Genomic DNA, 26,423 nt, shown 5'->3' with positions numbered 1-26,423 from the left:
CCTTGGAAATGAAGGGTCGACGCCAATATTGGCCGGAAACGAACGGGGCTCTTGGTCGGTTATCGCATCGAGCGGGTGTTGCAGCGAGAGACGCCACTTACGACTGCAATCGCCTGTGGAACATAGCCTGGCTGGGACGAAGGGAGCGTGTCCGAAGTACCTGACTGGTGCAGCCTGCTACAGTGGGGTCCGACGACGAAACTACACGAAACATGGCAGCGATCTATCGCGTTGGCGACCGCGTAGACGGTCTATACGATGAAAACTCCGACGATATGTGGTACCCGGGGCGGATACGATGCGTCCATGCAGGCGAAGCAGAGCCTGACAGCGCAGACGGCCCCACGTTTGAAGTTTTGTACGACGATGGAGAAGTGGAGACGCATGTGCGACCTGAATTTCTTCGCCAGCATGTGCCTGGCACCATTTGTGTTGGAACTCGTGTGCTTTGTCGTTACGATGGCGGAGAAGAGTATTACCCAGGCCAGGTTTCGGATGTGCAGGAGAACGGAAGGTATACCATTGCGTACGATGACGGCGAGGTGGAAGAAGACGTGCCCCTCGCTCATATTCTGGAGCCCAAGGAAGAGGAGAAGGACGAGGCAGAGGCTGCGGGTGCAGCAGACGAAGAGGAACAGGAGAAAACGCCGAACGATGTAGAACCCGAGCAACAGCAGGAGGAGGACGAGAACGACGAAAAGGATGCAGAAATGGAGGAAGCACAGAAGTCTCCCAACAACCCAGCGGAAGATACATTCAGTGGCGCGGATGTAGCACAAGAAAATGAAGAGAGCGTGAACGGTGATGACAAGTCCGACGAGCCAGTGACAGCCGAAACATCGGACCAGTTTGATCATCCCAGACCTGAGCAGCCAAAGCACAACGAAGCCTTCCCCCCAAGCCGCCAAAATGAAGAGCTTCCCGACCCTTCTCCTGCGGGAGTGTCTGCTGAGCGCGCGTACATTATTGAATCGCTCCAGCTACTGGAGAAGCGACTGGGTGACTCGGCATCTACCAAGTCGGTTCTCTCAACGTTGGTCAAGCAGATGCGTGCATATCCCCAAGTCACAGCCAATCTGGTTCACAAACATGGCGGCGAGCGTTTAATTATCGACGCGCTCAAGTTTCATCAGTCTCACGCAGTCATTCAATGCTACGGATTCGTGCTCCTGCGCAGACTCTGCTTTTTGTGTGTGAAAAGCACACACTATTTGCTGCGCAATGGAATCGTGGAGTTGGTGATCCAAGCGATGAATGCGTTTGCGGAGGACGCTATTCTTCAAGCGTCTGCCTGTGGAGCTTTAGCTGTATTTACGCGAGTCCAGTCTGGTTTGAACATTCTTATCGAGTACCAAGTGGCGCAGCTAGTGCTATCCACTCTCATCTATCACAAAACCTACAGCGTACACACGCGGCAAGTACATTATTACGCTTGCGAAGGTAACGTGCTCGCCTTTGATGTATACATATCGAACTCGTTTTGACTCGGTTTGTCGATATGGTTTTGACGTCATGTTGCAGTTCTGCTGGAGCTGTGCGAGCTGGACGATCTTCAAACGCTGAATCTGTTGTGTGGTGAGCAGGAGGAAGACTTTACGGGAGATATGGCTCCGATCTCTCTCCTGCTCTTCTTGTTGCGCCAAGGACTTTCACTCGATGACAAGAAGGCTTGCTGCGCTGTCGGTAGCTTACTCATGTGGTACGGATCATGAGTGAGATAAAGGTGGCTTGGAAACTAATTGTGCGTTCGAGCAACTCATTTATCTGGATAATTGTGTGTATTTCACTTCCAGTTTGGCGGCCAGTGGAAAGCGTGCAGCTGCCTTGATCCTGGGTCTCAATGGAATAGCTGAACTTTCAACTGTTATGGCGAGATACCCTACCGAACCAAGCATCCAAAAGTACTCTGCTGCAGCGTCAAAGCAAATTGCACTTTGTACTGTCCGGCAATCGCCCACGAAGAGAATCAAGGACACCGCTACAGAGATTTTACGGGAGGCTGAGTCGCTTAAAAATACTCCCACAGATAGGCAGCCCGTGAAGAAAAGCTCACTTCGAGGTCGATCTACCAGCATTGGGAAGCGCAAAAGCAACCCGGCCACAGGGTATGGAGCCCCTTCGTATCCCCGTGGGGCTGCCTACACCTCTAGCACACCTTATCGACACACGCAAGGCTTCCCAAAGGCGGCATCTCCATACGGACAAGGAGCTTCTGGGTTTGGAGGTGATACGAGCACGTTTGGCTACCCTGCTCGTGATTTCCCTGGGGCTGCTACGGCTCCACAGCAGCCAAGCAGCCTTGTCATACTTGACGGAAGTCTAGGTATGGACAGCGGATTTGGCTCCACCAGCAAGCGGAAACAACTATCGAAAGAGGACCGGCAATCGGAGCTATTTGACGCGTACGGAATCCAGGGAGTACCCAGCGCTGCCAACGGAAGACCTTATGGAACAAAGAGAGCTCAGTTAAGAGCACACTTGGCGTCCGCTGAATCCGCTTGGGCCCCACCGCAGCAACATGCCCCATCAAGCAGCAAACCTTACTCTAGTCGATCGGATTACGTGGACCATGGGCCGGCCTATTCGCACCGAGATTTCATGTCGAGCCGTCAGAATCGCTGGGACGACAATGACGAGCCTCACCACGCTGCCGTGTACGAACCCGAAGTGAGGCAACCTCGAGGAGCAAAGCGGAAGAAGAAGAACCCAGCGCCCCGAGCTGCCTTCCAGGTGAAAATTGAGAACGAGAACCAGCTTCGAGTGTCCAGAGAGACTCGCTCGCCGTATCCGTCGCCTCAGCGCTTGGGTGTTGCGACTAAAAGAGCAGCGAAGGCGCGCCAAAAGCGAATCACTGCTGGAGGCTACTCGTCTTTGACCAGGAGGTCGAACAACACCTCCTCTGAGTCACTAAACGACTACGCCACGCAGTTGTTCCAAGACAACGTATCTCGTGCAGGAAGCGGCATCCCCTCCAGCTCCAAGCTGACACCGCGGGAGAAAGAGGAGATCCGAGAGCGAGAGCGATTGAGCTTCGCTGAAAAGCTCCACAAGATGATTGACAAAGCAAAATCGACGTTGGCAAACGGTAGCACGACGCCCGTTCCCGCTGTCGACCACACTTCAAGGCAGAAGTCTTCGGCGAGCTCGAAGACAGCACGAAAGACTCGTGAGTCATCTTCGGATGACAAGCGCCCGCTTTCCAAGAAGTCGCGTCCAGCAGTCAGCAGCACACCGAAGTACACTCCGAAGGAGATTTTGTCGCCACGGGAATCAACCGAGGTCAGGCCTGCAAAGCCGACTTCCGGGGCGTCCAAGCGCCAAGCTGCAGCAAGTGAGGGTCACCAAACTCCGTCTGGTCATCAAGCACCCATGGTCGCAAGGGCCAAGCAAGTCGCTTCCCGGCCCGTTGTGCCTCTAAAGGTAACTTCAGAGCAAAAGCCTCGGACTGTCCTCAAGTCAAACAAGAGTGCCGCTACGAAATCTGCTGGTAAGAAGGAAGTTGAGGGGGTGAAGGAGTCTGTTGCTACTGCAGTAGTTGCGGAAGTCGTTCCGCCTAGCACCCCAGCGATTAACGAGCCGCTTCAAGTGGATTCGGATGCTGTCACTGTGGAGGCATCGCCCGAAACAGTCGATGAAATCCCTGTTTCAACAGATACGACACCCACACAGCAAGTGGAACCAGAGGTTTCGAATAGTATCGAAGCTGCTGCGGTTGAGGTGGAGACTGCACCATCGGAGATACCAACTGAAGTGGTAGACCCCGCTGCACAAGGAGACAATTCGCCATCCAACACACCTGAGCAAAATGTTACGGCTGAAGAAACGGCGATAGCTTTAACACCAAGCAAGACGGAGACCATCACTTCCCCTGTTGATGCTCCGCCGCCGCAAGAGGAATCTGTTCCTGACGCTGCCACAGAGAAGAATGTCGAGGCTGCAACGGACGTACCAGAGGCAACAGAGGAAGCACATGAGACTACTGTACCGCCTTTGGAGGAGCCGAGTGCAATGCCGGATCCTGCTGAAGACCAACCAAGTGGAGGAAGTGCGACGGTGGATGCCATGTATAGAGACGCGTACAACGAGTTTGATGATAACGGCGGCGATGATGAAGATATGACAGCTGAAGCCGGAGCAGATGCAGAAGATACTCCTATGCATGACACGGGAGCATCGGATCCTCCAAATGATGTTCCGCTGCAGGAGAGCAAGAGTGGAGAAGCCTTGTACGACGATGGCTATGACGAGTTCGATGAGGACGACACACCAAATGCTGAAGAAGCCGAGGCGGACGATGTCCCTGCAGCTGATACTGAGGCCAATCCTGAGCCAGAAACAACAGACGAAACTTCTGGTGTATCGGTAGTTGGTGAGTCTGAACCAGCAGCAAGCGTGATCGAGACGGAAAATGAGCAAGTGCATACTGAAAATGATAATCCTCCTGATGCCCCAGCTGAGAACGGCTCACGTGCAGAGGAGCAAGCGGAGGCTGAAAGTGCGGTGCAGGGTGGCGATGTGGATGACAATGCCGGTGGTGGTGAAACTGAGTGCGCGGTTGCTGAGCCAGAAGAATCAAATGATCCGCAGCCAGACCCGGCAGACGTCGCTGTTATCTCGGAGGAATCTACAAGTGATCCGGATGTACTCGTAAGCAACACCGAAGAGGAACAGAACGAAAGCACGTCCCCCAATCTGGAAGGTGAATCTGTACCAGATCCGACTGATGACAGCAACTTAGATGGCAGTGGTGGAAATGAGCCCGTCGCCACGGAAGATGCCGGCGGTAATGATACTTCAGATGATTTGGTGGGTGCAGAAGGCGCTACCCTCGAGGAAGAGTCTAGTCCAGAAGCGGATACTACTACTTCGGTGACTGAGCCAACGGTGGTGGAGAATGAGGCGGGAGACGCTGAGGCTGGCATTCAAAGTGCTGCAGCTGAGGAGGAAGAAGCCCCAGCAACCGATCTCGCGGGTGAAGCAGCAGACTTCGTTGACCCTGCATCTGAAGAAGCACAAGCTGATCCGAGCCCACTTCAACAAGATGAGGACAACTCGACTGAAGTCACTGAAGCTGCTACCGAGGGCTTGGAGGCCAATGAGTCGGCACCTTTGACGGAGCAAGATAACGAGCAGGGCAAAACCCTGTTGGCGGATGTGTCCGTGGTTAGCATTCAGTCTGCAGCTTATGATGAAGATAACTTCGATGAGGAGGGCCACATAGAAGCAGATCCAAGCGAAGACGTGGCTAATGTTAATTCCGTCTCCCCTCCGGCCGAAGAAGCTGCTGAGCCTGTAGACCAGGCAGCTGACTTGGTGGATCCGCAGCAGGAACAAGATGAAGAAACTTCTCAAGTTGCCGACGCTCAGGTTGATGCAAATGACGCGACACCTGATGCCAATAATGAGGAGGAGGATTCCAAGGGGCTAACAGCTAACAGTTCCGAGCTAAGCGTGCAGTCAGAGGCGTATGAAGATGACGATTTCGACGACGGTGCACACGAAGAAGTTGCTCAAGAAAATCACTCGGAATCTCAAGTCCAGATACCTGATCAGCAACCAACCGTAGATGAAGACGCTGAGGTTGATGAACCGGTTGCACTACCTGAAACGGATGCACCAGCCGATGGAGCGTCTTCACCACCTGAAGTAGAAAGTGAAGCTCCGAGCGAGCCAGTGGCCTCTGGGGCTGAAGATCTCGACAATACTGCACCAGGTGAGTCATCAAAGGGAAATGCTGACGAAGCTTTGGATACAGAGACAACCGATGAACCTTCAGAACTACAACAAGTTGGGCCCAGTGATTCCGCAGAGATGTTCGAGTCCGGGACTGTTGCTGAGGTCCCAGCAGTTGAAGGTACTGTGCTCCAGGACGAGGCTGCCGAAGACCAGCAGGCCGTGGATGAATCAGACAAGCACCACGACCACCCACCAACGGAGAACTCCGGTGAGAATGCAAACGGAGACGATACAAAATCGGATGCTACCACTGAAGACCCCGTTGGAAGATCTGATCCTCTCCCTGACAGTGATGAAAGCACTACCGCTCCTTCAGAGCCGACTGATACTGATGCCAGTCAGCTTCCTGAAATTACAATCCCAACAGATGACCTTACGCAGGAAGAAGCTGCAGAACAACCTGATGTCAGTGCTCAGCCAGCGACGTATGATGAGGACGACTTCGATAATGGTGGAGAAGAAGAGCAGGTACCTCCGTCATTGACGACCCAGGATTCTGGCCTTATTGTAGTCGTACAAATGGATGAAGGCCTGAAGGACGACGAGCCAGACGTTCAGCCATCGTCAGAACAAACTACCAACGAAGCTGAGGGCGCTTCAGCTGCAGAAAGCAACTTTGATGAATCTGCGGTGGTCTCTTCTGAACCTGAATTGCAGGCAGATGAGCCGCAAGAGCAGCCTGCTATTGAAAGCGAGTCGATTCCTACTATCGAAGATGAAATTGCTGCAAATGATGTAGACGCGTCAGGTGAAGAACCTGGTGATGCCGTGGCTGCTGATGACGATGTGACTCCAAATTCCCCAATTGATGAGGAAGTTGTCACTGCGGCGGAAGTGCCAGCACCTGAGCCTGAAACTACATCATCGGCCGAGCCTGAACTTCAATCTGCTGCTCCAAACGAACAAGTGATCGGTGAGGAGGGTTCTGCCTCTGCTCAGGATAATGCTGATGAGGATGTTGTGCCTGAAAGCGCAGTTGACCTTGCCCCAGCGAATGAAGCACCGGAATCAGAGCCACCGTCAATGATTTCGGACGTTGTTGAAACACCTGCAAATGAGTACGAGCCGAGTGCAGCAGAAGATGTTGTAACTGAGCAAGTTCCCGATTCCACGCAGGCCGGCGGTGAACTTGCCGGAGACTCACCTGAGTCTGACCAAAGTCCGGTCGCTGTAACTGCAGTGGCAGACACTTCAGCGGAGCCTTCAGATGAAGCTACGCGAGAGGAGAACCAGTATGGGGACGCCGACTTTGATGAAGTTGAAGACGATGCTACTGCACTGAAAGAAGCAGCCTTTAATGGTTCACTTGCTCAAGAAGGTCCTGGTGAAACTGAAGAAACTGCGGCGGCGGAAATCCTCGAGACAGAAAGCACCCTTCCTATTGATGTCGCCGAGCCAGAGGAGAGCGCTGAGGTTGTTTATGATGATCCTGAATTCCAAACAGAGGAGGCTGAGGCAGACCCAGCCACAGCATTTGCTAGCGACGAAACACAAATGAATCAAGACCCGGCCGAACCCGCGGAGGCAACAGCAGAAATCTGTGGAGGTAACGACGAGGGAGCAAGCGGCCAGCCTGCAGATGATGATGCTCCAGAAGCAGCCTCTGGTAACCCAAGCGACGACATCATCAACGCACCCGATGCAGACACTCCGAGTCTTGAGTCGAGCCCAGATGCGACGACGTATGAGGAGGACTTCCCGTCCGACACATTACCTGAAACGAATGAAGAAGTGCCAATGGGCGATTCAGAAGAAGCCGCCACTAGTGATGACAATGCTGTGGCCGATTCTGATAGCCCCGCAATAGAATCCGCTGCAAGTGACGTTCCTGCTGAAAGTGCAGAACCTTCCCCTGACGTCGACGAGGTTCCGGACGCATCTCCAAGTAACGAGGGCTACGATGAAGGTTTTGATGAGGATACAACTACTCCAGTTGTTGACCCGAGCGATCGGGTTGACTCCACTCCCGTTGCTGAAGATGCCGCCGTTGAAGCTGACGTCGACGTCAGCACTACGTTGGAAACCCCTCCGGATGCTGACGTAGCTGAAAGTGATCAGCTGATCGAGGGTGAAATTGATCCTAGTGCAGAAACTGTTGCTGAGGACGGGCAGGAAGTAAAGCCCGAAGACTGCGACACAGAAAACTCAGTCGAAGTGGAACCAACGGAGACGTTTGTGGAATCTGAAGTTGTCGATCCCGAAGCCGCAGAACTCGAAGCCAAGCCTGAGACTTCTGAAGTAGCGATAACTGATCCCGAAGCAGCAGCCGAGAGTAATGATGTCGAAGCCGTATCGGTGGAGACCGAACTTACAGAGCCTACAGGCGTTGAAGCAGACATGGTGAATGATGAGTTTACGAAGTCGGAAGAACCGGATCCTGTGGAGTCTCCTTCCCTAAAGCCAGATATTGTCGAGCCCAAAGCTGACGCAGCTGAAGAACCAGAAGCGGTTGAGCCCGAGACTGTCGCACCTGAAGCATCAGAGGCTGATGCACCTCAAGAGCCAGAAGCTGTCGAGCCCGACGCTGCGGCGACTGAAGGCCCAGATGCTGTTGAGTCCGAGATTATACCAGCTGCAGATTCAGGAGCTGTCGAGCCCGAGGCTGTGTCAGGTCAAGAACCTGAAGCTCTTGAGCCCGATGCTGCCGCACCGGAAGCTGTTGAATCCGAGATTGTGTCGGCGGCAGAGCCAGAGGCTATTGAATCCGAAGCTGTGACGGCCGAAGAACCGGAACTTGTCGAGCCTGAGATTGTAGTGACACCGGAGCCAAGCGCTGTCGAATCCGAGCCTGTGTCGGTTGCACCAGAATCTGGTGAGTCCGAGGTTGTACAGTCCGAACTAGCAGAAGCAAATGTTGGTGAGCTGGAAACAACGGAGACGGCGGCACTGGAAGCTGAAACAACGGAAGCAGCAGCACCTGAACCCGATGTACACGAGTCTGAGGCAGTCGATGCAATGAACTCCGTGACGGAAACCACAGAATCTGAGGCCGTCCCTGTAGACGCAGCCCAATCTGAAGATGTGGAGAATGCGTGTACCACAGCCGACTCTGCTCCTGCTTTGGAACCCACTCTGGAAGATGCCACCGCTAACTCGCCTCTTGATGAGCCCTCTACACCAGAAGCTAACCCTGAAGACCTCACACCTGAAATTCCCGACGTGGCTGACCCTGCCACTAGCAATAGTGATGAAGACTTGCCTATGAAGGCTGCCGCCAAGGATGAGGAGGAAGTCGTCGAAGAGAGAAACGACCCGATCTCGGTTAACGAAGATGCACCTGAGGTCATGGAAAATGTCGCCGTCGAAGAAGAAGCGTCCAGTGAAAAGATCATTACCGTCGAATCCGCTGATAAACCTGCAAGTTCTCCCATTGAAGCCCCTGTGAGTGAAGATCCTACCGTCGTGGTTGCAGCTGAGAATCCTGATCATACCGAGCCTGAGGGCGGCCTTGAAGTCGATGCGCCATCAGACACACAGCTTCCAGTCCATGAAAGTGCTGATGACCCCGTTTATCCTGACGATCTTGATGCCGACGACGATCACGGAGCAACGGAAGCGGTCCAAAACACGGGTGAAGTCGTCTCCAGTGATACTTCCGAAATGAAAGAGGAACCGATGCCCGAGGCAGCCAATCCAGACCCAGCAGAAGCAGTCGACCTAGCTCCGGAGGATCAAACTTCCATCGAGCCTGACGACTATTACGCCGATCCACCGGAAGATGAACCGCCAGCCACTGCTCTTGTTGACCCCGCACCTGCTGAATCGATCCAAGACGAAGCGGTAGAGGAACAAGCTCCTTCGACGGAAACGCCTCGAGTGGAGCCTGAGCAGCAGGCGGGCGTTGTTGATGTTCCTGAATCCTCGGAGAAATTTGCAGTTGACGTTGTCGAGTCTCCGCCGGACGAGATCGCAATCGAGAGTCCTGGTGTTGCAGCTAGCGAGGGACCAGCGACCGAAGACCAGTACGATGACGAGGACGCGTTCAACGAGTTCGAAGACCAAGACAACGAATCTGCCGCCCCAGAAGCAGCCCCCATTGTGGAGATCCCAGCGCCTTCCGCTGCTGTCACGGAGGCGCCAGCGACCGAAGACGAGTACGAAGACTATGAGAACGAAGACTACGGCGAGGAAGAGAAGCCGGCCGCAGACCCAGTGCCTCCTCTGACGACTACGCGTAGCGAGCCCCCAACTTCTGCGCGCAAGGAGGAGATCGAAGAGGTGGCGGACGAACCAGAGGAAGCCGAGGAGGAGGGGGAGGCGTACGCCAACGACCAGGACGACTACAACAACGAGTTCGAAGACGACGACGCGCCCGCTTCGCCCCCCAAAGCCAGCTCCCCCAAGAAGGACAAGCCGGTCGAAGCTTCAGCCGACGAGTACGAAGACGACGCCGAAGAGGACTACGCCGAAGACGAGGAAGTCGAAGAGAGCTCGCCCCGCCCCGCCGCCACACACAAGTCCACTGCAGCCCCGCAGCCGGCAGCAACCCACTCGGACGACGAGATGGAGGAGGAGCTCGGCTCCGACTACGCCGACTCGGACGGCTGAAGCAAGCGCTAAAGCTCGTTTATATATTCTATGTTATTTATTCACCACGGACGGCAATGCAACTATTTGCTGGAGAAGTCCCTCTTGCCGCCGGTCTTCTCGACCAGGCGCGTGTTCTCGATGACGATCTCGTGGCTCAGCGCCTTGCACATGTCGTAGACGCAGAGCGCGGCCACGGACGCGCCCGTGAGCGCCTCCATCTCGACGCCCGTCTTGTGCGTCACGCGCACCTGGCACTCGACCTCGATGGCGTCGGGGCCCACGACCTGCAGCCGCACCTGGCAGTCCTCGAGCGGCAGCGGGTGGCAGAACGGGATGAGCGCGCTCGTCTGCTTGGCGCCCAGCACGCCGGCGATGACGGCGGTGGCCGCGATGGGGCCCTTGGGTCCCAGCAACTGGCTCGCGTCGTCGCTCTTGCCGCCGCCCTGCTGGAGGCGCTGCAGCTCCGTCAGCACGGCCGGCGGCAGGCGGATCGTCGAGCGCGCAGTGGCCGAGCGCCGCGTGACCTGCTTGCGCCCCACATCCACCATGCGCGGGGCGCCGCCGTCGCTGCTCACGTGCGTGAACTTCCACTGGTCATCGGGCGAGCTGGAGCTGGAGCTGGAGCTGGGGCTGGAGGACGCGGCGCGGACCGACCACGAGCGCGGCAGGCGGCGGGCAGCACCAACGCGGCGCAGCATCGTCACGGTTATCAGTGCACGAGGTAGCAAAGCAGTGCAGATTTGTAAATTGAGATATATAAATAGGTTACTTTTGATCATTTTCGTGGAAGTTAGTATGTGATACTAGGGGTAATTTTCAGATTCTGTGACGGACTTGGGTCAGACCTGCAAGAACGAATGAGCAAACGCCCGCGTATTCCGCCAGACCAAGAAGCCAGCCACCAGCCAGGAGGCCCAAGCTCAAGCAGGCTCAGTGCCGAAGCCCTCGCCTTCGCCTTCGCCGTCGCCCGCCCCCAGTCCGCCGCTCTCCCGACCGATGGCGATGGCGCAGCTCGCTTCGTCCACGCCCAGCGCCAGCGCCAGCTCCGGCTCCGCGTCCGCCTCCTCCAGCGCCGCCGCCAAGTCGGAGATCCAGTCGCTGCTGGGCCAGTTCGACGCGCAGATCAACGCCATGATGGACTACCCGGCCAAGGACACGATCAACGCGCTGACGATGCTGGCGGAGCGCACGCAGTTCGCCCCCGAGATTGTTAGCTTCCTGGAAACCAAGATCCACCGGGTAAATGCACACACACACCCTCCCTCCTCCAGCCTGTCACGGAGCCATGTCTAGTTAGTTTCCTCCCGTCTCTCTATCTATCCATCCACGCACTATATGCACACCAGTTAGTCAGCTGCCTACTGTCTGTCGGCTCGACACCCCCAGTCCATTTGCCGCCTCTGCACCAATGTGCAATTGAGTAGACGTGATACGTAGAGATGGAGAGACTCGCTGTGTGCGGCGGCTACCTAGTAGGACAGGTTGGCAGTAGCTACGAGTGAGCCGTGAAGCTGATGTTGTCTTGTGTGGTGTTTTGTGTGGTGACAGGTTGCGCCCAACTGCAAGCTGCCGATCTTCTACCTGACAGACTCGATCCTCAAGAACGTGAGAGGCCCGTACTTGGCGCTGTTCGCCGCCAAGATCGTGCCGCTCTACTGCAACTGTGTGCGCCAGGTAACGCCTTACTTTGAGTTGTGTAGCTGCTGTACGAAGAATAAAACGCTACTTGTCGCCGATCCTAAACGCTTTGGATTGTGCTGTGTATGGATACTTGCTTGCAGGTGTCGGGCAAGGACCTGAAGCGCTTCATTCATGTGCTGAATACATGGGAGACCACGCGGCTGTTTGACAAGGACGCCATCGCTCAGATGCGCAGCGCTGCGAACCGCGCCATGCACCAGGCGGATCCGTCGGCTCGGTCGGCGCCTGCGAGCTTCAACCAGGAGAAGTCGGCCCAACAGGCTCGTGCTACAAGTGCCAACTCCGGCGCGAAGCTCGCGCAGCAGCAGCAAGACATGGAGCTGCGGTCGCTGCTCACGAAGCTGCAGAACGACATGGGCATTCACCCGACGGAGCACATGAGTCTTGAAGAAGTGCGTACGAATAACCCAGATTATTACAACCAGCTGCTCGAGTTTCTTGCCGCCTCGAAGGTTGAGCAGGCAGGCGCAGCACGAGGACCTGGTGCTTCTAGTGCCCCTCCTCAGAGAGCTCCCAGTAGACAGCAGCCTCCTCCGCAGCAGCAGCAGGCCCCAGTGGCTCGAGACCCCCGCCGCCCTTCACCTCCCCATGACCCACGTGCTGGTCGTGCGCGACCTCCACCGCAGCAGCAGCAGGTTGCACCCCCTCCATCACAGGCTCCTCGAGTGGAGCCACCTCGTGCAAGCTCGACATCTCGCAAGAGTGATGACGGCTCGGCAGCCAAGTCGTCTAACGTTGCTCATTTGATGCAGCTACTGAAGCGGAAGCAGCGTGCTCCCTCTCCGCCGCAACAACCAGTCCAAGAAATCACCAACGACCCTCCTCGAGCTCCGGACGCAGCAGCAGTCATGTCGATCCTGCAGAAGCTTAAGGGAATGTCGAATGGAGGCGCAGCGTCCGGGCCGTCACCCCCGCGAGCGCAGCCGCAGCAAGCCCAACAACCCCAGCAGCAACAGCAGCAAGGTGACCAGCAACAGCAAGCGCCTCGCACCGACAATGCGTCACGCATGTGGTTCAGCGACAAGGTTGTGGCCCACAAGGACCGTGTAGAATCCAACGTCCAAAAGCTGTATGCAGCATTACCTCTAGTGTGTCGTGAGAGTGGTTTGCGCTTCCGTGAGCAGGCCCAACTGGATGCTCACCTGGATTTCCTCTTCCAGTACAACCGCGCGCGGAAGGAGCGCGGTAAGGGGGGCGTGTCACGGTCGTGGTACCCGGATGAAGACCAGTGGGTGGCCGACTTCTCTGGAGACACGGCACCTCGCGAGAGCACAAGCAGCAGCTTCTTCGACAGGACACAGAAGGAGAACGAGAAGAATGCAGGCGAGCAGGCTTCGTGGGAGAATGCCCGAGTTCCAGTGGACGAGACAATCACTCGATGCCGGATTTGTGGCGAGAATTTCTCTAAAAGCTGGGACGAAGAAGAAGAAGACTGGATGTACACTAACGCAGTTGCCGGCACGATCCACAACACCGGCCCGAATGGAAACGAGCAGCAGGATACCATCTTCCACAAGTACTGCTACGATACCGTGATGGCGAACTCGAAGCAAGTCACGCCCGCGCATTTGATTCCTGCCGAACGAGACGTGGCCATGAAGGGGGCGAGCTCGGATGATACTATGAACGGCAGCAGCAGCGGCGGCATGAAGCGATCACTTGAAGAGGTACGAAACTGTGATTGACATGCTAGCATTTGCATTGTACTGACTGTAGTGCCTTGTGTTTGTTTGTGATGCTGTTTAGGATGACAGTGATAGTGACGGAGATGACGACGTGAAGCGCGTGAAGACTGACTGAGTCGTGCCCGTGCCAAAGAGTGAGAAGCGTGTCACGAGGATGTAATGATAAATGAGTGGGGTGCTGGTATTTTGTTGGTGTGGTGCTCCGGCAGCGATCAACTGCTTCAGGTCTCGTCTCTATATTTGTTGCTTCCCTATCCAGACAGTGCGGCCTTCGGATACATCTTTTCGCGTGAAGCGAAGCACAGCAATCAACCGCCCAGGACGAATTTCTTCAATAAATACGACATTTTTGCATTATTAACTAGTGTTGTTTTGCTATTCTACATGACATGTTGTGTGGGTTGCTTCAACAGAGCGAGTCCAGTAACACCACGACTGCAGCTATGGTGACCCGCTCGTCAGGGTTCAAGCGGCACATGCGTGACACAAGATCCCATTGCTCGTCGTTGAAGACGTCCGGGCGAGGGGGTAGTTTGCCTTGCGTCACCTCGGAGATGACCACATCTTCGTCCATAGTCTCGCGCCATGGGAACGTGCCGGTCACAGCTTCGATGATGCACATGCCGAAGGAGTAGACGTCGGACGCGAAGGACGGCCCGCGATCGTATCCCCCGAGGCGTTCTGGCGCCTTCCACCTGATAGCGCAAACGGTTTTGGTGCTTCCGGTCCATTTCAACTTTTTCGCGAAAGCGCTCAGACCGAAGTCTGTCAACTTGGCCTGATAGTCGGAGCCGACGAGGATGTTGTTCCCCTTGAGGTCGCCGTGGATGATGCCGCTCTCGTGAAGATGCTGAAGTCCTCGAGCAGCTTCGCACAGACATTTCCACACGTTGGAGCGCGACTGGTGCCTGCTTTCCCACTTCTTGAGGTACTCGTTGAGCGTGCCTTCGCTCGCGTACTCGCACACGAAGAACGGTCTTCGCTCGGTTTGGCGTTCCGATTCATCGAGACTGCGCAAAGGAGAGGAAGAATTGCCAGCGTGACACGCTCCGTAGAGTTTGACCACGTTCGGATGGTTCAGTGTGGACCAGATATTCGCTTCGCGCAAGAAGATCTTCCTGTCGCTTTGGAACAAACACTTGACAGCGACGGTAGCGTTGAGCCATTTGCCGTGGTGAACAGCCCCGAAAGACCCCGCGCTGATCTGGGTGCCGACCTCGACTTCGTACCGCGGGATGAACCACTTGGGCACCACAATGCGCTCTTGATCATCGGAAAGCCCCGCGATACTCGCGGCGGTGCGTTCAATGGCTCGCAACTGGTGGCGGTCGTAGCTGCTGCGGTGCTTGGTCGCCTCAAACACAAGAAGTGTTGCTGCCTCGACCCTCTCCTCCTCCTCGCCCAAATCGTCCACGAGACTATCGAGAGCCGTTTGAAAGGATTCTTGTTGGTTGAGTCGGAGGAAGTTGCAGTGCTGCTTCCAGTCGTGGATCGAAGTCGTCTCACTCTTGGTAAAGCCGCAGCGTGATATCAAGGCGTCGATTTCAGCGTGAAAAGAGGCGCTGGTGTGTTCAACACTCCGGGATGATGCGACGCAGAAGGAAGACACGCTGCTGTCGGCGCGATGGACCAAAGAAGCCTGGAAGCGCATGAGGATCTCCACGAATGAACGAACCACGTCCTTGGCACAAATGGAGCCCAAGAGCTGTTGGTGCACACTTAGGATTCGCTCAAACACGTAGCCGTCCATCAAAGTAGCGTTGCCGTTGTCTCTATTGAGTGTATCCGTAATCTCTTCGAGCAACGAACCAACGGACTGGTTGAGTGTCGGATCGACGTAGCTTTGGGTGTACTTGACGATACTGGAAACCTCGTTTGGAAGTTGATGAGCCTTGCGATTCCAGAAGTGTCGGTGCGGAGGCTTGCTCCGTTCTTGGAGCTGCTTCATCACGTAAGACACGTCGTCGCGAGCGCTGAGGTCGTCAGCACATACCTGTTTGATCAATCCCCAGTCGTCGTTCTTCAAGAAAGCTGGACATGTCGACAAGGAGAGAGGATCGATCGGCTCTAGCACTGCAGGCTTCATTGTCGGCGAGTCCACGGACGTCCGAAGCAGTTCTCCACCGTGAAGCATGATCTTGTGCTCCTTTTCCGTGGAAAACAATCGCTCGAGTGTCAGGTTTGCAGGCTTGATGTGCCGTTCATGGAGAAACTGGAGAACATGGGCGGTGCCGACTAGAACGTCTCGACTCGGCAAGGCCGCTCCCGACTTCTTAACGCACTGCGCGTTTTCACGCACCAGCACGAGGGATTTACCGACGTGGCATGCTCCAAAGAGCTTCATCACATGAGGGTGATGTAGCTCCCACCACGCGGAGGCCTGACGAATGCAAAGCTCCTCACTCGGGTCCGACAAGCGCTCCACGTCGACTTGAGTTCCCTGCCACCGGCTCTGCTTGGTTTCGTAGGCTGGAACGAACCACTCCGGGACAGTCGTCACTGCGATACCTGAAAGTCTCGTACAAGTCTCGTACACGTCCGCGATCACTTGGCACTCCAACTCCGTGTACGTGTCGTCGCTGTGGTTCCGGAAATCGTAGACTAACAGAGTCAGTATCTCCAGTTGCTGCGGTTCGTCGCCCAACGTCTCCATTAAAAGCTTTTTGTTCGCCGCCAACTTCCTGAATCGCGCCATGCGCTCCTGACGCTCTTGCTGGAACACGGTTTGCCACTTCTCCATGCCGCGCGGCTCCGAGATGCCGTACGCCGCGAGTGCGACGTCCAGAAGTCGATTCAACCGCATGATCTGCTGAACGATGTATCCGGTCTGCGCTAGCTGAAGGAGCGCATTGGGCTCGTCCTCATACGCCACGATAGCTTGGATCTGGTCGTTCACGGCGTTGACGATGCCGAGCAACACGTGGCGCGGCCCGAAGCTCATTCGGGGCCCAGCAAATGCTTTAGGCAGCCAAGCGTTCGCCGAATTCCGCGCCTGGAAGTCGTCGAGCGCCATGCACCGGGCCACGAGGTGGTCACCGATGCGGTCGGGTGTCAACAGCCTCAAGGTCTCCGATCGGCGTCGTCGTAGCCGATGCCGGTGCTTTTGACTGACCGTCCACGGATCCCAACGTCGTGGAGGTGACTGGGTGTGGGGCATGGGATTTAACTGCCAACTTACTAGAAGCGTAGCTAGTTTGAGAGCAAAGTGAAAATGCCGTAGGCAAGCAGGACAACCGTCAAGTGCAAGGCGCCTTGCACCTCAACGTGCCGACGGTCATGGATAGGCTTCGATGAATGAATGCATGACTATGTCGCTGACCATGCTGCCCAAGCTGCTTTGTTGGGCCAGTTGCCTACAGCTGTGGATGGTGGTGGCTGGTTGAATACCAGCGCACGCAAGCGAATCTTTGCCATAACTGCATTACATGGAGTAGGATCACGGCGACTACATGTACCAGCATGATACAGGTTGTTGCGCAAGCACGAACCTCACTTCACCATGAAGATAGATGGCAAGCGTGCAATCGACCGATGTCGGAAGTTCCATTAGTATATACCTGCGGTATTCGTGTTGGTTTTGCCACTGCTTTCCAGAATTGGTGACTGGTTTAGCTGGCTTGGCGCATTCATGATGCTGCTCGAAGTTGGTCTAGACACTCCCGAGCTTTTTTTTTTGCTAAGCTTGCTAAGCGACGTGAATCTGGAGTTTAGTTCCTAGTCTCAACTTCAGCAATCTATAGCTCATCAAGCATGCAAGGTCAAGTATATATTGCAGGTCTTTTAAACCTGTATTGATTTATGTAATGATTAAATGGCAAAGGATATTTATTAATGAAACGATGTTTCCTGTGCGTGTCTTTTGCCGCTGCAAAGAGGCGGCATTGCGCGTCGATGATTGCTGGAGCTGTCTTCAACAACAGACTGTTGTCAGTTGTCGACAGTGCAGCAATGCATCGATCTCTAAATACTGCCCTTTGCCATCAGATTCAAGTAAAGGCAGTATTTTTTAAATGGCTGCGGGGTAATAGCTGACCAAGTTGACCACCGCGGCGTCAAGCAAGTCCAACTGACATGTGAAGCAATCGCATACTAAGACGCATCTGTGGGTGAGCTATTTTGGTGCAGCTTTCTCCAAGCAGCCTTAGTGCTCGCGTAGGACCACTACACTTTCATGCCAGCTAGAGCTCTGGTCGAGCCAGAGGATGCGGTACGTTGGTATGCTTATTAGTGGGCATATTGCTGTTGTTGCTCATGCTTGCTGGTCTCTACGAGACAGGAGTACCCGCAGGTACCAACTCCGAAAGAGCTGGAGCTCTCGCGACAGCTTGTGGCGCTCCAGCAAGAGAAAGACTTGAGAGAAAATCGATCTTTAGCTCAGATCCGAGACCTGGAGTCGCAAGTTCATAAGTACGAGCTGTGCTGGTGTGAAGTTGTTGTTATTGACACCCCGTCGTTGTTTTAGCTAATGATCACCGATTGCTTTGGAAAAAAATAGGCTACAGGTCCGAGTCCATGAGCTCTCACAAATGCTGCAGAGCACGAAGCGTGACCAGATTTTAGCCCAGCAAGCGGCCGTGGAGGAAGAACGTAAACGTTGGAAATTAGTCGTGCAAGAGCTTCAGGCAGAGCTTGATCAAGAGAGGAATGACAAGGAAGCGCAGAAGAATTGGCAAAACAGATTTATTGTGTCACCCGAGACACCTGACGATAGTTTCCTCGTCTCGTCAACACCATCGAAAGCCCCCGTGATTGACCCAAAAGACGACGTGTTCTCGCGTTTTGCACAAAGCCTCGCGTTGCTCCCTGCATCGCAGGCGCCTCAAGTGGCTGAGGCTGGAGCTCTTCCCTTTCTTGTGCACTTGTTGCAGCAGAAGATGGGCGATGTTGTCACCGGCTCAGTTCTAATAGCACTCGTTCACCTGTCAATTTATCAAACCAAGACAAGATCCCGTCAGTTATCGACCGCTCCTACCAATGGAATGGATATGCGCGAGCAAATTGTGAAGGCTGGTGCGGCAACACCTCTGGTCGACGTCCTCGAAAAGTCTCAGAATGCTCGAGTGCTCGTCGAGGCTTCGCGGTTGTGCGCTGCTCTAGCTGGTTACGTGCCTAACAAGCGAGTTCTGGCCTCAAAAAACGTGGTTCGCTTTCTTGTCCGACATTTGATGCCTCGTATTCCCCCAAGAAATCGAGAAAAGCGTGACGATGATGATGACGAAGATATGACTACCAAGTTTGAGAAGTTGCCATTTCCGTGGGATCCCGCTGTCCAGCAGAATATGCTAAGCGCTCTTGTTAATCTGTGTCATGGTAAGAATTATGCTTCGATCTCTACCAATGCTTTTGTGGCTGATTTGCTACATGTTGTCTTAGATTCTGAAATTTTACGCTCTCAAATCGCGACGAGCCCGCACTTCCTGCCGATCGTGATTCGATACGTTCGGGAAAGCTCGAATGCTGGAGTGCAAACCGAGGCTGCGAAGCTTCTGGGCAACATGGCGTACAATCACGTGGTTAACCAGAGCGCGTTAATGGCTGCTGAGGCACCAACGGCGCTAACTGCATGCCTTACAGCTACCAACCTGCAGCGTAGTCCACAGCTCGCTCGAGCTGGAGCTGCTGGGCTCGCAAACCTTGCGTACACGTCTGTAAATCAACTTACCATCGGCTACAGCAACGCGTCCACACTGCTCTTACAGCTGCTGGTAGATGCTGTAAGCCAGCCACCAGTCATAGAGGCTGCATCTACGGCACTTGCTTGCCTCTGTCACCAGAACCCGCCGAATAAAGCTCGAGTCACGGCACAAAACGGCATCCAGGTCCTGCTGTACGCACTCGGTGCAATACCCGATAGCGAAGACGATGAAAACGAAAGCGGCCGGGGGGCAGCATTGGTGGCTTTGTGCGAGTGCTTTGCCGTCATCGCAAACTCCAGACCAAACCGTCAGCAGGTGATGGAACTCGACGGTCATTTTCTACTCTGCCAGCTCTGCCAGCACTGCTCCGCAGCCTCCACACCCAAACTGCTTGAATCTTCGGCGCGTGCAGTATGTGCGTTAGTTCCACCTGCACGAGAGCGAGACGCATTGGTTGCTGATAACCGTGAAAGTAAGATGGAGACTAAATCTATCGCTCTCAAAGCTCTTGAGCGTGCGCGTCACCTGCTATGGCAAGACTCTCAGCACCAACACCACGGCGAAGAAGAGGACGCAGCGTTGAAGGGACGACGACGATGGCTCACACAAACAATCGACTTACTCAAAAACTACCAAGTGCTGCCCACATCCCACCAACCTGCAGCAGCAGCGTCTGAAAAGGCTGAAAGCGAGTTGGAGCACGGTGTTACTGAGTTCCGGGAAAGAAGTAGCTTCTCAATGGAGTCTCTCACGGCTATTGCTCCCGATGAGCTCTGTCCCCATTTCTACAACGAATAAAAACCAGGAGTGTTGGGCAGTCAGTGGCAGTTTGTATATAACGAAATACATAGCCGGCACAAAAAGGCAGCCAAAATCAAACAACGTTTAACATGGACCACACCAACTAATTACAATCTTTGTATTCCGTCTGCTTTTTTTGTACTTTATACCTCAATATAATGGATTTAAGTGTGTTTTATACAATTTTGATGTTTTATGACAAAGATAAAATATTCGAATAGCTGAAGGTTCAATTTTGATGGATGGGTTTTTTTAGTAAGGGAAATGGCCAATCTCGGGCCGATTTTGCAACTTTTTCGACTGTATCTACGCTAAAGGAGTACACAGCTAGGGTATCGATGAAAAGCTAATGATCTTGCCGATTTGATAGGCTATTCCGTACCTTGTAGCCCACTGAAATAAACGCCGTATGGGTGACTGAACAACAGCACCTGAAATGACAGCCCTTGCCAATTAAGGGCCGATTCGTTTGACTTGGTTTCACTATAGAACTGACATCTGACATTCGTATGGTATACTATAAGCGACCAATCAGATTCCATCTGATGAGGTGTATCGAGCATTTACTGGTCAAAAGAATCGGCCCTTAATTGGCAATCGGCCCGAGATTGGCCATTTCCCTTATACCAGCGTCTGTAGTATATTTGTAAATTTGCTGTTTTCAAAAGTTCTAATGTTTGTTCCTCTTCTTCAGTAAAATTTAGTGGGAACTTAAATAGAGCTTACTCTGACTGAAATAACCTTTAACAGTACCTCCAAATAACAACTTTCAAGTAAGGGGTGGCAGGCCCAACATGAAAACCCAGACAAATGGCCCAAACGCTACGAAATTTCTCTGACACTATGCCATGTACACGAGTAGCAACATTGTGAAGTGACAACCTCCAACACCGAGTCCTTGGTTCGCTAGGCGTCACCGCAGCAACTTCCATACAGACTTCCTATCTATTATGCACCACACCAACAGTACATACTTCATGGGCATTAGGTGGAACAGTGTGTACCACATAAGTTTATTATACGAAGCTATAGCTCAAGGTTGGAGCCCCAAACGACTAGTCTGCATGGATTACCATAGTGCAAGACGTTCAACAGAGAATATGGACCCTCCGAAAGCCATGGAGCCCCTATAACATCGCAATAAAGCTCCAATGTCTGCACGGTGTACAATGCAACCAGGATTTGACGAAGATGGTTATGGTGATTTGTTAGGGTTCAACCCGCTGAGCCCAGACGCCGAAGCGCACTTTTGGAGGAGCGCCCATGGACATGCTATTGATGTTAGGTGCCCGACCCCACGCTTATCGTCGCCAATAAATGTGAAACTAACCAGTTGTGTCGTTAAAAAAAATCGGAATGCGTTCCGAAATAACAACTTTCAAAATACGCCTATTTTTTAGGCGTATTTTGAAAGTTGTTATTTGGTGGTACTGTTAATAGTAGCCTTTCGTAGGCACTATCCAGAAGTTTGAAGAGAATACCCGAACCCTATATAATGATTTTCGGCTGCCTTGAGACGTTTTTTCGGTCCGAGGATGTCGAAATCTCTGTATTAGGAACTTGTGTGGGCCGTCATCAGAAGCATATTCTTCGTGCTGCAACAACAATTGAGGGTTATTTGGTGTTATTTGACCAATCAGAGCACATCAGTACCAAGATTACACTTTTTCAAAAAAAATATGATCGGCAAAATTTTCTTTGCTGGAGGCGAATTACGAAGTGAATTATACCAAAAAGTACGATTTCATACCAAAAAAATACTATTGATAGTGAAAGTACGAGTTCATATCAAGTACGATCTCGTACTTACTCGTATGAACGCATACTTTTTGGTATGACTTCCTTGTGCTTACAGGTATGAATTCGCAGTTTACAGTGAAGTTAGTTGGTTTTGGTATAAACCTACATCTAGCCACTCTTCTTTGGCCTATTGCCAAAGCTATAACGACCACAATACAGCCACACTCTATACATATAGTTAAATTTACCAAGGCCGAACAAGTGAAATGAAAACAACCCTGGAGACGATGGATATTCTTCCATTCAATATCTATGCTACCTGTGCAGCCGATAGCTGTACAACCGGCGAACCAAAGAGCGGTATAAGTAAATTGCAGCCATGCTATCTCCTTAAAAAATGATAATGGGCTAAATATCGCAGGCGAGTTTAGCATTACCTTGATCTCTCCTATGATTGGCTGAAATAAAATGCTATTTGGCGTTATTTCAAGGGAAGAAGTAAGTATATTTTTCCCGTTTTGTTTACCAAAAATATTTTTTGGACTGCCAAATGTATTTTTGGGTCGGTGACGGCGCTGGATATGGAGGTGAAGATGGAGGAAGGAGCGTGGGCTTACTGTGAGCTGAGATAGACACGCTCAGGGTTTTACAAAACATGAATTTGAAAGAGGTCGGACGTATATTTATAAGAGGATATGTATTGTGCTCACCACACATTTTGCCTACATCAGCTCTAAATCGACCGGTATGAAGAAATTAGCGCTCCATTTACCTCAAGTTACGATATGTATACCTCCGGTTACTCCTTATTATACTAAGCATGGAGACGACACTATCGCTCTTATATTTTCCAGATGGGGGATTCAGCTGCCCTCGTACATGTGAAAACCTTGTTAAAGGCGCTGATTGGCCGTTTAGCTTAGCCCTGGTCGATATAGATGTGAATCGACCAGAATTCCCAGTTTTCCATAGGCATTCTGGAGTATATTGGCCAGGATTTGGTGACGCTTAGTCCCTTGAGAGCGCGGAGATCCGAGCGGACAAAACGCTTGGTGAGCACATAAATTATTGTTCAATGCAACGCATAACCCATATCATAAGCGAGTCTGATACAACACTACCCGTCTCTCTGGAACAAATAATTTGCCGATTCCAGTCTGCATAACCCCTGCTTCCGCCTAATGATCGTCATTCGAGTGTGTTCGTGAGAACCTACAGCAGATGTGTACCAACCGTCTGACGACCCTTGTACTTCCTATGACTAGCGAGTGCAGAATACGCAAGCTATAGTTCGCTTTGGATTTCTACTTCATCAGGATATTGCAGTGACATTCTGGCCAAGGGAATCATATCACCCAAGGTTGAAGAATTCCAGAAATGCAAGCTGAGTAGTCGGGGAAGTACCGCTAAGTGGGAGTGTGTGGGAGTGTGTGCGAGTGGCCGCAGTACTCATAGTTTCTTATTTTTAAGTACAATGTTCAAAAGCTATACCTATGATTTATACCGGTTTGCAAATTTAAACTCCGACGCAGTACAGCTAAACGGTATTTTATGGATAGTTGCCGTTTGTTTTCGGTGTAGACTAACTTCCCCGGGTTATATTAACGCACTGATTTGGCTTGTCTAGTTATCATTGCCATTCTAAGTCTGTCTCGAATTATACGAATGACTGCATCGCCAAGTGTCGAACCATGCACCAGTCTACAATGATGCCTCGCTCATAATGAACGAGCTTCGGGCCAAGCGTGCAATTGCGATGAATGTCTTTCTTAGGCCAAGTCCAGCAGGAACAAGACCAATTTCACAACGAACAAAGGCCAATACACTAGAAACCAATTCAACTGCATAAAGTACATGTCAAGTGAACAATCCTACAATAAAGCTTTTATTAACTCTTATTCTAATTAACAGGCAATCCATTCCCTCTATTGCGTACCAAAGCAACTACGTTCAGCTCGGCGGCGCTCGCCAATCCCTCCTCGATTCCGCCAATAGCTGCGCCGCCTCCTTTCTTGTTGGGTTCGCTCGGCTCGTGCGACCGCGGTGGGCTCGCACGCTGGCCTTTTCTCACTTTTACAACATCCTCTGTGCTCGCCATGCCGTTTCGCTACAACCGCTACACGTTCGCTACCAAGCTTCGCATCCTTGATGCTGCTCGTACTGGAGCGGACTGGGAAGCAGTGGCTGAGTCCAATGGCGTCAACATCAACACTGCTCGTTTCTGGCTACGTCGCTACCCTACCAGATCTGCTGCTTTGCACGCTCCGTTGGATGGCGGAGAACGGGCGCAGCTGATGGCCTTGCCTTTTTCATGTCCAAGCTCTCTGTCGACCCCGATCTCACGCTTCGCCTGCTCGCTGGACGAGCTCGAGCGATCCTGCTCAATCTTGGTGTGCCCACAAACCGTGAAAACAAAAACCATCTCGATGCAAGTCTGGTCATGATGAAGAAGTTTCACAAAGAGCCGCACCGCAGCACATGAACACCGAGCAGAACAAGATAAAGCGCAGGGACTTCCTCGTCAGATTGCAGCAGCTGCAGGCTGTTGGAAAGTCCATTGGCTACATGGACGAGACCAATTTTAATCTCTGGTCATCTCGCACGCGTGGTCGCAGTGCATCAGAGGCAGGCACGCTGTCAAGAAGATGCTGGCAGGTGGCGGCCAAAACTTGCAGATGGTTGCCTACATCGGTAAGGTAGGGGTCATCCACTACGAGATGAAGCTGGGTAGCAACAAGTACCAGCACTCCAACGAGTTCGTTCGCAACACACTGCGGAAGTTCGCGGACGTGAGCAAGGTAGTGGTGGTCCTGTACAATACACCGTGCAACGCGCGTGGTGAGCTGGTCTTCCAAGGGCCAGAATTCGCGGCAGCAACACTCCTACGCTTGGACCCTACTCATATTTGCTCAACCCTATTGAGAATGTGTTCTCAGCTTTCAAGTCGGCTGTAAAGGACTTCATGACCGAGCGCCGAGCTGAGATCATCGCTGTTCCGCCTGGTACGACGATGAAAGCGCATCTCCAACACTTCCCCATCGAGGCTGCTGAGACGCTCTTCCCCCGTGTTACGACAGCGCAGCTGTGTGCATCGTGCTACTACCACACACTCAGATTCCTCGTCAAGGTGGCCGCTCTCGAGGGCTGCTAAGCGGTAACGAGAAGCAAGTACGACAATTGCGTATTTGTCGGGGTATGAAATTTGGAACGTCAACGATACTTGCTTGAATGCATTTGAGTTTGCACAATATTTTTTGCTTTGGGTTTTAGTGCATTTGCTTTTGTTCATTATGAATTTGGTCTTGTTCCTGATGAACTTGGTCTGGAAAAGGCGCAGTCACAAAATAAGAAGCATGGAGGGGGGGATTTAGTAATACTTGAAGAGTAATTATTGTGCTGATAGCGTACAGTACCACGCATAAAAATTAATACCCCGGAAAATTCACGATTTTTATTGATTCCACCTGTGTCTTCGGCCCCTCCGCTTATGTCCGATATTAATTTCGCTTCAAAGGACGGAAATGCCTTAAGTTGATGACATGTTTATGTTCAAAGCTCGGTCAACTTGCTGTCCACCAGGAGCCGATCGTCGTCGCAGTAAGGCGCGCGAGGTGTCATCAGTCAGCCAGCGCCTAGCATCACCTCCAGCAAGACAACAATGCGCTGATGGGGCTATTTCTACCAACCCTGCTTTGTAGTGCGCTCCTATTGGCAACCATTTTCGGTTCAACTTACAGACCCATCAACGCCAAAGCGTTAGCAGGTTGAGTTGTCTCCGTTAAAAAGGGCTTAGGGCCATAACACGCTGTTCGTGCTACGAACCGTGTTGTCCGATGCATACAGCGAGATGGAGCTGATGAGCGTCACCCCAGTGTGAATCTATGAAAATAACAAATAAAAATTCTTTGTGTCAAGCTCCAAGCCAAACGAGCACATGTTGTGGCTACGAAGCAGGCGTATCCCACAAGCCTGTGCGTCCCACACTCAGTAACCCTTCGGGTAACTCTCGTGTAACCCTGTTACAAAATCAGCTGGCGATAAGGTAAGACCGGCCACATTGCGGACATATCGTAAGCGGTTCGACAAGGTGAATGCGCAGTCCTAGTGACAACACTCTCACAGATAAGCAGGCCCGTACCAGTCTCTGCCCAAACTGGAGAGTACCATCAGTGATACATTGAAACAGTTACCCAAGCCAGGTGGGTTCTCACTCCGCACCTTCTCAAAAAAGAGCATATACCAGCCCCTGGCTAGGCGTAGTAAGTTGAAGGTCACCGAGCGGTACAGCGAATCGTACAGTTAGTAGTTTATACACTGCAGTCGGAAGTCCACGCATACTTTGGCAACACTAATTCTCAAGTCAAGTCTAAAATCGATCTTAGGGGAGGCTAATCGATATCATAGGCGTCGTGATCCTCGCACAAAGTAGACGGCGGTAGAAGGCTAGAGTAGTTATTTGTACCTTAATAGACACACATGAGCGTCATCAACGCCTGTTCTTTCGCTTAATGTTGTAAGAGCAAGCAAGATGATGTCCCCGCCCATCTTGTTTTCACTAAAAAAACATTTGTAAAAACTGCTCGAAGATCGCTTT

General features: G+C 52.6%; 6 protein-coding genes across 6 annotated transcripts; 4 read left to right on the top strand and 2 right to left on the bottom strand.

The window, feature by feature from the left end:
- Nucleotides 1-212: 212 nt before the first annotated feature.
- PHYSODRAFT_405837 (hypothetical protein) lies at nucleotides 213-2,805 on the top strand (the record flags this gene model as incomplete). Its single annotated transcript, XM_009536487.1, has 5 exons — nucleotides 213-615; nucleotides 943-1,440; nucleotides 1,522-1,699; nucleotides 1,794-2,216; nucleotides 2,295-2,805. Coding segments are annotated over 5 exons (2,013 nt in total), but the record flags the coding sequence as incomplete, so codon positions are not given.
- A 7,794-nt stretch (nucleotides 2,806-10,599) lies between these two features.
- Nucleotides 10,600-13,767, top strand: PHYSODRAFT_523011 (hypothetical protein; the record flags this gene model as incomplete). Its single annotated transcript, XM_009536486.1, has 6 exons — nucleotides 10,600-10,841; nucleotides 11,172-11,505; nucleotides 11,815-11,940; nucleotides 12,048-12,359; nucleotides 12,720-13,634; nucleotides 13,714-13,767. 6 exons carry the CDS (start codon nucleotides 10,600-10,602, stop codon nucleotides 13,765-13,767), a joined length of 1,983 nt encoding a protein of 660 aa, XP_009534781.1.
- Nucleotides 13,768-14,058: 291 nt separating this feature from the next.
- Nucleotides 14,059-15,402, bottom strand: PHYSODRAFT_522083 (hypothetical protein; the record flags this gene model as incomplete). The annotated part of the gene is made up of 2 exons (XM_009536485.1): nucleotides 14,059-14,970; nucleotides 15,016-15,402. The coding sequence occupies 2 exons, from the start codon at nucleotides 15,400-15,402 to the stop codon at nucleotides 14,059-14,061; spliced, it is 1,299 nt and encodes a 432-aa protein (XP_009534780.1).
- Nucleotides 15,403-15,894: 492 nt separating this feature from the next.
- On the bottom strand, nucleotides 15,895-16,809 carry PHYSODRAFT_460331 (hypothetical protein; the record flags this gene model as incomplete). Its single annotated transcript, XM_009536484.1, has 1 exon — nucleotides 15,895-16,809. A coding segment is annotated over one exon (915 nt), but the record flags the coding sequence as incomplete, so codon positions are not given.
- A 1,014-nt stretch (nucleotides 16,810-17,823) lies between these two features.
- Nucleotides 17,824-20,086, top strand: PHYSODRAFT_305280 (hypothetical protein; the record flags this gene model as incomplete). The annotated part of the gene is made up of 3 exons (XM_009536483.1): nucleotides 17,824-17,859; nucleotides 17,929-18,074; nucleotides 18,148-20,086. The coding sequence occupies 3 exons, from the start codon at nucleotides 17,824-17,826 to the stop codon at nucleotides 20,084-20,086; spliced, it is 2,121 nt and encodes a 706-aa protein (XP_009534778.1).
- A 4,221-nt stretch (nucleotides 20,087-24,307) lies between these two features.
- PHYSODRAFT_318407 (hypothetical protein) lies at nucleotides 24,308-24,980 on the top strand (the record flags this gene model as incomplete). The annotated part of the gene is made up of 3 exons (XM_009536482.1): nucleotides 24,308-24,434; nucleotides 24,455-24,667; nucleotides 24,766-24,980. The coding sequence occupies 3 exons, from the start codon at nucleotides 24,308-24,310 to the stop codon at nucleotides 24,978-24,980; spliced, it is 555 nt and encodes a 184-aa protein (XP_009534777.1).
- Nucleotides 24,981-26,423: the final 1,443 nt, after the last annotated feature.

This window comes from Phytophthora sojae, assembly GCF_000149755.1.
Source record: "Phytophthora sojae unplaced genomic scaffold PHYSOscaffold_9, whole genome shotgun sequence".
NCBI lineage: Eukaryota > Oomycota > Peronosporomycetes > Peronosporales > Peronosporaceae > Phytophthora > Phytophthora sojae.
The sequence above is the reverse complement of the archived record's forward strand: the minus strand, read 5'-3'. Positions and strand labels throughout refer to the sequence as shown.